The sequence below is a fragment of the Macrobrachium nipponense genome, chromosome 34, assembly GCF_015104395.2.
Source record: "Macrobrachium nipponense isolate FS-2020 chromosome 34, ASM1510439v2, whole genome shotgun sequence".
NCBI classification, from domain to species: Eukaryota; Metazoa; Arthropoda; class Malacostraca; order Decapoda; family Palaemonidae; genus Macrobrachium; species Macrobrachium nipponense.
In genome coordinates, this window is record NC_061095.1 from 26,508,761 (window position 1) to 26,520,886 (window position 12,126).

General features: G+C 35.7%; 1 protein-coding gene across 1 annotated transcript in view; it reads right to left on the reverse strand.

The window, feature by feature from the left end:
- Positions 1-12,126, reverse strand: part of LOC135207988 (F-box only protein 33-like) — a 44,954-nt gene that overhangs the window by 10,655 nt on the left and 22,173 nt on the right. Inside the window, exons 4-8 of the mRNA XM_064240065.1 lie at positions 8,023-8,183; positions 7,647-7,767; positions 6,946-7,138; positions 6,040-6,185; positions 5,061-5,215 (exon numbers count right to left, since the gene is read on the reverse strand). Of these exons, the coding sequence (XP_064096135.1) occupies positions 5,078-5,215; positions 6,040-6,185; positions 6,946-7,138; positions 7,647-7,767; positions 8,023-8,183 (759 nt within the window). The 3' untranslated portion in view covers positions 5,061-5,077. The remainder of the gene's footprint in view (positions 1-5,060; positions 5,216-6,039; positions 6,186-6,945; positions 7,139-7,646; positions 7,768-8,022; positions 8,184-12,126) is intronic.

Sequence of the window (12,126 nt, forward strand, 5' to 3'; positions counted from 1 at the left end):
ATCTAAGTAATCTTGAGACTGAGTTGCTGTAACTTCAGTGTTTCATGTGGCTATAAAGAATCTTTGCAGATATCTATAATATACATCACTCTTATTCCAGTTTCCAAAAAGTATGACATGATAATACGTAATGATACTAAAAAGCTTAATCCTTTCATAACTACTGCTCAGAATCATGCTGCTAACTCCCATCAAATTTGAGCCTTTACCAGACAAGCTAACACAGAAATGCATAATTTTCTGGCCATATAAATCACAGTCAGTCCTGTATTCCCCTAAAATATTTGCTATCAGTTTAAACCATTCCACCTACAAGATAAAATATATTTAAGTGTACTTGTAACAGTTCTTCAGTGCAATGATAGCATGATGATTAATGAAATGAATAATGATACATAGTATTTCTTTTGATGCGAAACAAAACTTACTTCCTATAATGACTAGAATGATTGATATAAATCTTACAAAGCTTCCAAGTTGGATTTAAAGTCTTTTACATATTCCCTTGCCTGACTGAGTGCTTCAACACAAATGTATCTCTGAAACAACGCAATTCCTCTACAAAAATATTTTGAGTACTGGACATACTACTGGATTCAATGTTAATGAAAGCACTTTCCAAAAAGCCAAATGTTCAAAAAGAATTCAGATAGACTTGAATGAAACTAGAATATAGGTCGAGATATATGGATAAGATAAGAATGACAATTTTACAAAGAGGAAACACTCCAATGATCTGAACCCCCCTAAAGTAGGTCACCACAAACTAGAGTTTTGTAAGTGTCTGCCACACTATAACTCGTAAATATATTTGGCAACTTTTGAAATTCTAACCTCATGTTCAGTCAATAGTTCAATATTACACTGTAATATGATGGCCAGAAATCAGCGGGGTCCACCACGGGGGGGGAGAGAGAGAGAGAGAGAGAGAGAGAGAGAGAGAGAGAGAGAGAGAGAGAGAGAGAGAGAGAGAGAGAGAGAGAGACGCTTACTTCTGAGTGTATTTAAGAAGTAGGACTTGTCCTTTCTCTAAAGGCAGCTCTCTATTCTCTGAACCAGACTGAACAAATAAAATGCTATCACGAAAGCAAATGTTTCAAGTTATTGTGAGAATCAGAATTTAATCACCAAGGGCATTCTCTGGCATGGCAATAAAAATTCAGTAGAGTTTCAACATGGAAAATTATAGGAATACACTACCAATCCCATTTAATGGTGTACTGGACAAGGATCTTGTTATCAAGTCAAAAAAAGGCTTGCAGTAGCCAAACAACATGAGAGAGAGAGATAGACGGAGAGGATGGAGAGGAGGAGAGATCCGAGAGCGAGAGAGAGTAGAGATATAGAGAGAGAGAGAGAGAGAGAGAGAGAGAGACTATGTTTCATAGCCTGAAGTTCATAGTAAACAATTTGGAAATATCCCTCTATAAATCTTTGTGTGTGATACTAAATAAAATCTATTAATATACACCTGTACAAAACTGAATGAAATCATGAATAAGGCAGCAGGCAGTCAGCATCCTAATTTGATGAGCATGTAAATCAAGGTATCACACCTGCAACTCCTTAAAAAATATAAGATTTAATTCACTATATCAATACATTCTTTATTTCAACTGTGATACAAAGCAGGTACCACAAAGGAATGATGCCTTTTACAAGACTATCATATGACTTGTCTTTCCTTTTCTGAAAACTGTAAATATTCACATATGAGAGTAAACTTTTCAACATAAAACTGAATTTCAGAGAAAAACTGATATTAGTAATAAAAAAAAAAAAAAACTTCAGTATGCCACACTAAAAGATTCTATGAGGAACTTACTGCTCCCAACTTACATATCCAAAAACTTAAGGACAAAGATTCTATAAGACTTTACAAATCCTGTGAATATGTGATCTCTACCTAGCTGGGTGTTACATAAAAGTGTGACTGCAATAAAGTGCAAAAAGGCACAGAGATACTTATTCATTTTACTGTATAATACCTAAAAATAATGGTTATGCATCTAGAGTAAACAAAAGTACATGGACTTTCATACACTAGCTAATTTCTTATAAGCCTTCATATAATTTAGAATGTAGCCTAAAACTAAATGGAGAAAATTGTTACTGTTGTTCTAAACACCAATAACATTAAATCACTTTCTGGTGCATTTATTTCTATATGACAGAAATTAATTTCCTCGTTTATATTTTCTAGCATTTCTCTTCTTTTGTATTCAAACTTTTCTAATGTATTTCAAGTTACTTTTGATATTTCTAACAACAATATTAATTATACACTGGGGGAATAACTACCAAAAACAGCTGTACACTTCAGTACCTTAATTTTAAATTTGGAGAGAAAGGATCATGAGGATATATTGCTGGGAATGCACGATGGAGACTGAAAAGCACTCCCTCCATAGGGAAAAGTTGGTCCCTTAATTATTGCAATTTTATATAAAAATGGTTTGCCAATATCAGGCAACAGACTAACAAAATAAGGAAAACATGGCACACCATCCTGATACATGGGGATAGTGCCACTCAAGCCAATACCCAACTACAAAACATGCTGGGAGATTACAGTTGATTGACAGATAGTTAAAAAAAAATGTGTTATTAATAAAACCACCTACAAGAATTAAAAGAAAACTAAAAGATGCAAAAATTAATCTCTGTAGATATCAAATCGAACTGGCATTCCATCACCATCATAAGATAATGAAAGACTCCAAACAATGAAGCATCCCATAAAACTCACTACTTAATAGCTTTTCTTACACTTTGATCTCTAACCTTAACGTGACTTTACTCCCCATCTGTGTGTCTATATTCTGCTGATCTAAGTTCTGTATTTTCTCAGCTTTAAAATATCACATAATCACACAATAACTTTATAGCACAACCACTGAAAAAAATACTAAACACACTACACATTGATTAGAGCAAGGTTAAATATGTTAGTTAAAGTTTCTGGTCAAAAATGTTGATTCATTGATGGCAACAGTAAGCTTTACATTAGTATCAATGAGAAGGACATCTAGCTGATATTAAGATTCAAGAATTTCTCTAGGCAATCACCACCATATCTAGTCTCTACACTATTCCTTAGACCACAAGATCCAATACACAATTTCACTACTACTACCTTTACCTAGAGTACCACCTGTGCTGTAAAATTAAAAAACAAATAATAGATACAAATAATAAAGTATGTGCCAGAAGTTAAATAAAAAGTACAATTCTCACAAAGAAAATAAACATTACTTTTCTAAATACTTGGATTTACACACTGTGATGAATGTCCATTCATGATCACACACAACTTCAAGATTATGGACAGACTTCAATAAATCCATGGCACAGAATGTGCAACTTCATTCATTATAAATGACAATCTTTTTTTTTATACCTTATTTCTATTGCAAAACGGAAGTTGACAAGCTTCTCTGATGTACAGAAAGCTTTATACCTGATCTTTCAAATGTAATATACACCGAACTTACACAGGTGTAATTTTCATAGAATATAATGTGCAATTCATCACCACCACTTTCGTCAAGTTCTGAAGAAATGGTAAAAACAACTGACCAACCTCACTTTTAAAAATAACATCAAGATCATTACCAGTATCTACTGGATCTTTATTCATTTTAGAGCCACACAGCTACAAGCAGATACATCAGCGATACTCAACTTGAGTGTGCAACAGAAATGAGCTCCATGTATGATACCTTTTCCAAGCACCTGATTGTAAGAAAGCAAAAATCTGTGTAACCTAATTCATCTGTTGCTTTAGGGCACACTATGCACTAAATGACTAAAAGGTTTTCTTCTCAAACTAGAAACAATCAAGTTCATCACTTACTAGGTATACTATTAACATATATTTCTGGAAAAGCCTTGGGTGACTCGACTATCAGTACTGGATGACGTGAAAGACCAAATACCTAACAGATCACAAAACTGAATCAAGTTCTTTTCCCTCTAAAACAAAAACATTTTAAAATATCACTCGTAAAATTCCTGATGTGTGTCCTCTTAAATTCCTTGAATGCCACTGAAGAAAAACAAAAGGTATAAACTACTAAGCACTATGCAAATAAAAAATGGCCTCAAGATCACATGCATCTACATTCCATGTATTTCTTTATTTGGCATCAGTTCATCAGGACTATTGAAACATAAAAATTACCTATGGCGTAAGGAAGTTAGCCTGAAGTCAAACGCAGGTTCCTACATAGCATTCATTTTCTTTTGTAATTATTCTTTGTTTATACTATCCGTTTGCCTGGTTTATAACATCTACTGTAGTCCCTACTATGTAAACACTTCTTCGTCTAATATTTGATGTATAGCATTGATGGGAAATATCTCTAGGAACATTCTAAAATGGCATACAGGTTTTCACAGGTATGTCAAAAAGCCTCTCATGGCTACGAAGCTGATGCAACTGATAACTGAAAGGCCATGCAATTCAGCTTTTAACATTAAAGTCAAACTTCTTGCTACTTAACTTACTCCTAGATCAATCACTATTACCTTGAGTAGCAATAAAAACTAAATTAAATATAAAAGATATACAAACTAAAACTATGAAAATAAATACAGCTAATACTGTATTTATCATTACGTTGTTGCTTAGATGTACAACCTTCTGCTGTCTGCTGTTGTCATATGTATTCCTAGAAGCCAATACTTAATATGATATTCAGCAAGCATTTTGATTAACATAGGCTGCATAGTATCTATGACATGTAAATTCCTCTGGGGTTTTTTTCTACTGCCAGGAATTTGTAATACCATATTACAAAGTGACCTTTTCACTATTTCACTAATTTCTCAACTGAGGATTTAAACAGTTATGGAGCAGCACCACAGTGGTACTGATAATTTTCATAAGACATGATGCTGCCACAATACAAGAAAAATTTGATTTTGCTTATTATACTACAAACTGTACTTAGTTTACATTATGGTTGTGCAATAAATTCCTGAAATTGTAAAGGAATATCTCACTCACAAGCACTGTTGTATATACTGAGAACTTAAACTTCATGTACTGTACTCACTTTTATCATGCAAGACTTCAACTTAAAACTGAGTCTGACAAAACAATAGGGAGTATGTACTGGTCAGTGTCTGAGCTGCTAACAGTTCGCACACATGGATGAAGTTCGGAAAGAGTCAACGGCCTCCAAGTTCTGCTCAAACCAGCCGAAACATCCTACAACAAGAACAAGGAGAAAAATACACTTTACACTTCTACATATATAATTCTGTATCCTCAAAAAGAGTGCATGAATACAGCAAAACAGTTTCTGTGAATACCAAAGCACATCTTTTCTTAACCCTACTGAAATCTTTAAAATATTAATAAAGATTTCCCCATCTGGATACAGCACTCTTTCTAGATGGTACTACATTCATAGCCAAATGTATCATGGTGAGCTTCTCAGGAGCAGGGGGTTACCTGGATATTACATGAAACTGTTACATAGCCAGGGCATAACATAACCATACTGGAAATTACTTTATCATCATCTTCTGGAAGTCATACGTCATAGTAACAAATGACTATATTCTGGAAGTCATGGGTCACAGTAAACTATAAACGACTATCTCCTGGAAGTCATGGGTCACAGTAAACTATAAACGACTATCTCCTGGAAGTCATAGGTCACAGTAATAAAAGATTAGCTTCTAGCAGTCACAGATCATAGTAATACAGGCTGTCTTTCACGATTCTTACTTAAAAATAAAACTTTAAAAATCGTTTTACCAGTGGTCTACACGAGTTCTCACAAAATTTCAAAGCATTCAATAAATTACTTCTTTATTCATCTCCTTTTCACCTAATGCTATATTGGAAATTAGTGATTATTAGTTTCCAGAGTGTTTCCATTTTTTCCTGCTAGTGATTTTCCTGGACAATCATTTTGGTTAAACACACATATAGCAAAGTTTTTTCTAGGACTTTTCATATTTCCTTTAGGTGAATGACACTAGTTTCCTGTGCTTAAATTGTACAATAATTATCACATGACTTACCTCAGCAATGTTGTCAATGTCCTCTTCATTGGCTAACTCATGGGAATCATCTGCTTCTAGACAATCCTCTGGTATGTTCAGCTCTTTCAGTCCAGAACCACGAAGCCTTGCAATGGCTACGACATCACTCCCAGCATATCCATAACCTTTGTTAAAAAAAATATAAAAATGTTTTAATGATTTCAGTGAGGTTCCATGGGGACAGTTGATAAATGATGAATGGGATTTGGAAAAACTAAAAATTTTACTTACCATACCAGATAACAACATGAATCTAGAGTTTCATATTTAATTTCACTGCAGTTTTGAAATCAAGAGAAACTTTCCATAACCAACCCCACAGACCGAAGCAATGATTTGCAAAAACTTGGTCAGTACAATATATTTGTTTTATTATATTAATTTTTAATGAACAAGTAACAATCAAAAGTGACTAATGGCACCTATTCCCAATTATATTTGACAGTCGACAACAAAGCAGAACTAAATAACCTTGAAACCTGGGTCCATATAACACTGCAACATACTAGCCCATGGAAGATGAGGGTTACAAAAGTCAAAAGAGAAAAGATGCAATGACAGTAAGACATTTTGCATTACAGATGGAGGGGACAAATGGAAGAATCTGACAGTAGAACTCATCATAGATATTCTGATCAACTAAATTATTAGTGAAGGTAGGTTTTCTGGACCACAACTGCTTTCCATAATCATACATACAATAAAGATAAAGCTCAGGTTTATCATATGCATTAAAATTTGAAATTCCACATCACTTTTCTCTGGAAGACAAATCACTGCCTAACAAATAAATCTGAACAGAAATATTGTTACTATACATTAAACACAAGGGCCATTCAAAACATTTTAAGCCACTGCTAAACAAAAAGGATTGAGATCACTCACCTAACAGAGTAAGGTGCTGGAGGTTTTTACATTTCCAAGCTAACATCACAAGCGGATCAGGAGATCCCTGGTCCTCATCACGACCTTCGGTCAACATGCCCCAGCCACTGTGATCTAGAGAATCCACAAGAGTAAGATGACGGAGTGATTCTGCATACCAGTTTGACATTAACCTCAACGCTGCTATGTTTATCTGCAGAAAAAAAAGGAGACAAAAAATTATACACCTTTAAACCTACTGAAAAACTACCACAATATTGTTGCATTCCCAAGACTTTACAATTGCTAAGGTACAATTGGCTTCTGCCTTCTCTTTTAACACAAAGTCAGACAAATCCATCACTATTTACTGTTTACATTACTTTACACAAACTAAGTAATTTTGGTTAAACTTGTGTAATTTAGGTCATTTACATTTATTTCACTTGCATTTTACTAATCTCTGGAAATCCTATTTACATTAGAACATTAAATTCTTTTGACAATTTTGCAGTGCTTGTATAATTGGCATATTACTTGCAAATAGCAATATAATACAATTTTCATTCTTTCATTATTAAAAGCCTTACACACTTCATTATACAAAAGTTTTAACTTTATCTTGCTTCAATTAAAGGCACTGACCTTTTGCCATTAAATAACATAGCAAGTCTGATCAAGAGATTACTACTTACTATATCCGAGAGAAAACTAACACTCACCCATTCACAAAAGAATGCCCTAAAGTGCGTCAAGGGCATCGATGGATGCAACAATCCTGACCCAAGCTGTTCAACTCCATCATATGAATGAATCAAGTTTATCACTAAAGAGCACTGTGGACTGAAAACAAAAAAATTTACACTATAGATAACAATAAATATCAATGACTAGACATTCTTTTTAAGAACCATCCTTAGCAGTAACTCAATGAGGCAATGACAGCAAAGTAACCTCATTGACATTCAAGCAAATAATAAGAAGAGCTAATATTTCAAGTAAAACATCAAAATTTGAACATGCCTGTCTCTTTAAACAAATGCCGTAAGGACCAAAAGAACACAAACTACAGCCACTCAAAAATCTAAAATGACTTACTGCTGCTGTTTGAAGCGATACCACATATACTCAGTGGTTCCTCGATGAGTTTGGTCAATACCATGAACATGAATCACTAGTCGTCTCAAAGGTGCATTATATGGAGTAGACAGCACACTCAGTAATCGATCGCTCATATAGTCGTAATCTAATGTCAACACCTGTGACAACCCAAAACAATACCATCATAGAATGAAATGAACATCTCAAGGACACATAAATAAAATACTTTTATACAAATTAAATACTACAGTGCATTGGAAGATAGATTTGTTTTAGTGTTATATAAGAAGCAACTATAAGGCCAAGCCTATGACAGTCAAGTTTTGAAACACTAGGCTGTATTAAACTACTTAACCCTCTTACGCCGATTGGACGTATTAAACGTCGAGTCAAAATGTCTCCCGTATGCCGATTGGACGTATCATACGTCGGCTCAAAAAAGTTTTTTTAAAAATTCGCGGAAAAATACTTATAGGCCTACCAGCCGAAAACTTTTGAATCACGCACCTTGGGGGATGCTGGGAGTTCACGGATCAAGGCGTTGTTTTGTTTACAATCGCTACGCAGGCGCGCAAGCGCGAATTTCTTTCTTATCGCACTAAAAAGTATCAGTGACACATCTCAAAAATTATATAGTCACTTTGACATAATTTTTGCACCATTTTAAATTATCCTTAACATGAAGTATTATATATGAAAATGTGCGCAATTTCATGTAAAATACAACAAAAAAATACTCATGATTGTATCTTTTATCAGTTTTGAAATATTTTCATATAAATAACGATAAGTGCAAAAATTTCAACCTTCGGTCAACTTTGACTCTACCGAAATGGTCTAGAAACGCAATTGTAAGCTAAAATTCTTATATTATAGTAATATTCAATCCTTTGCCTTCATTTTGCAACAAATTGGACGTCTCTAGCACAATATTTCAATTTATGGAGAATTTATGAAAAAACTTTTTCCTTACGTTCGTGCGATAACTCTTCCGATAAATTTTTTTGTGCAATTGTCGTAATGTTTGCACCCTTTTAAAATGATATTGTCATGTTACAATAAAGTTTTATACATACTTACCTGACAGATATATACTTAGCTATAGACTCCGTCGTCTCCGACAGAATTTCAAATTTCGCGGCACACGCTACCGGTAGGTCAGGTGATCTACCGCCCTGCCCTGGGTGGCAGGACTAGGAACCATTCCCGTTTTCTAATCAGAATTCTTCTCTTCCACCTGTCTCCTGCGGGGAGGCTGGGTGGGCCATTAATCGTATATATCTGTCAGGTAAGTATGTATAAAACTTTATTGTAACATGACAATATCATTTTTATACATTCAACTTCCCTGCCAGATATATACTTAGCTGATTAGCACCCATTGGTGGTGGGTAAGAGACAGCTAACTACTGAAATAGACAGGTAAACAACATATGTTGTAGGTATTAATAAACCTTCGTCCTACCTTGTTAGGCTGAAGACTTTCGGCTACGCCTGAGTCCTGCTTAGCCTCTCAAGAGCCTCAGCGAGATATTGGATCTAGGCTAAAGTTCCTTGTGGTCTGCCAATGGGGTTCTTATCCACTTACTCGGCAGAGCCTAAAGGCCTTTGTCATTGGGTGCTATTCCACTAACATGACAATACACCTTGTTCAAGGAGCACAACACCGATCCCGATCACCTGATCCTAACATCCATGTGAATGTTCTAAGATTGCAAGGAGTTATCCCCGAACTCCTTACAAACAACCAAAACTCGAAACATAATTACACTTTCATTACAAAATATACAAAAAAGGGATTTTGACGTAAGGATCTATTTCTGGGCGATTGGCTCGTGTCGCAAGCGAAAGAAATATCCTTTAATCTATTATTTCTAGGGTAAATAATGTACTAACACATACCAGAGAATAAATAAATAAAGAAAAAGGTCAGTACAACTGACTCGCTCCCCACCCTCCAAGAGGGGTGTCGGTATGAACACTATGGCGAGTGAGACCACTACCACGAGCCGAATGCAATAGAAATCTCCCACTACAAAATCCCCACAAGAGGAGAGCCGACCCACAGAGTGGGCAGCAACTACTACTACTCCATTACCATGCTGCAGACTGCTCGCCTCCTGGTGGCCATCCTGAAGTTAGCAGACAATCTTGAGCGATGGGATGGGTAGGTGAGGGGGGATTTCGCTGGCGACACGAGCCAATCGCCAGAAATAGATTTTTCCTTACGTTCAAAATCCCTTTTCTGGGCTCAGCTCGTGTCGCTGCGCGAAATCGTACCAGAGAAATAGCACAAGATTGTAAATAAAATTCAACAAAACAAAAAAAGAGGTCTCAAATAAAAGATAAAATAAGATAAAAGAATATAATTGCTAATAAAGATACATATACACAATGATACAAAAATAGAAAATGCTTAAATTAAACTTAATGCTAATAAATATTTCTTAACTTAAGGTAATTTACATATATACAGGGCTAACATGGCCTATATGTTCAGAAATGGTATCTGTGTAATGATATGTATCAAAAAACTCTAGAGCAATAAGACAATAAGTTAAACAAAACAAACTTCAATAATAATAATATATAAAGGAATGTATATAACATTAATATACAAAACCCGTAACCATTACAAATAAGATGTATCCCCTAGCATAAAAATAAGGGGATCACATCCAAGAGATCAATATATACAATCGAGTTGTGAGTGTCCCTAGCAAAAAAATAAGGGACACCCACCAAATCATCATAAAAGCAGCTAAGACACAAGGTAACCGTAGATGAACAAGGCAGGTATAGACGAACTGTTGGGTGAGACAGGTAGAAAGGAGGACTGGACTCTTCTACATAAAGATTAGGCAGAGTCGGGGGAAACTATGTTACCACGCCGCTACTGCTGAAAATTTCAGAGCTTCCAAGGACTTTAAGTAATGACGTTTAAATTACTGTCGGCGATTCCATCCAGTATACTTTTTCAACTCATCGAAGTTCATATGTTGGAAATAGTTAATTGAGGTGGCTACTGCCCTGACATCATGTGCTTTTGGAAAGAGTCAGGATTGGCTTGTTTAATAAAGTACAGGATTTGCTGCCTGATGCCTTTAATAGATAAAGTACACCTTTTCTCTTCTTAAAGAGAGGACCCGATGAGGATGAGGAGGTCCTAGACAGAAAGGCTCGTAAGGTCGATACTGGGCAAAGAGATACATCTTGTGGAAGGGGTAGTACCTTCCATGGTTCCCACCTCATCAAAGGATCTTCATTCTTAGCTATAAAACTACGTTCCGGAGAAAAGTAGCCACTTCCCTGTGGGAAGGAACTGAATTGATCCGGATCTCTGGATAATGCCGACAGTTCTGAAATTCTAGCTCCTGAGGCCAAGCTTAATAAAAATAGAGTTTTTCTTAAGAGCATTATAAAAGAACATGTGTCATTATCAGTTTCTGAAGCCAGCTTTAGAACATCGTTTAAGAACCATGATACTGACGTAGGCCTTACAGAAGGTCTAAGTCTAGCACACGCCTTGGGAATAGACGAGAAGTAGGAGTCTTGTCCAAGTCTATGTTGAAACCAAATTGAAAAATCTTTTCAGGCTGACTTGTTTGTCGTAATGGTGCTAGCTGCTAAGCCTTTTTCAAATAAAGATCTGAAAAAGGATATAGCTGAATTGATTGTTTCATGATTCTAATATCTGATTCTCTCAGGAAGGTTGCTAACTTTTTGACAGCAGCATCATACTGTCTCAAAGTTGAATCTCTTTTATAATTCGGATTCCAAGAAGAGAATATTTTGAGGGTCAATATTCGCATTCCTTTTCGCTGCAAACTTCATGAAATCCATAAAGTTAGGGTTTTGAGAATTCCTGAGGAAGCGAACACAGTCTTCGTTTGTACTGACTGGGAGAGCCTGGGACTGGGAATCCGAAGAGGGCGAAGACCCAGTTCCAGAATTAGAGGTACCAATTGCTCTTCGGCCAGTCTGGGGCTACTAGAGCCATTTGACCCTTGAATGTCCTGAGTTTGTTCAGTACCTTCATGAGGAAGATTCACTGGAGGAAAGACATAAATCTTCTCCCAGTTGTTCCAGTCTAGGGCCAGG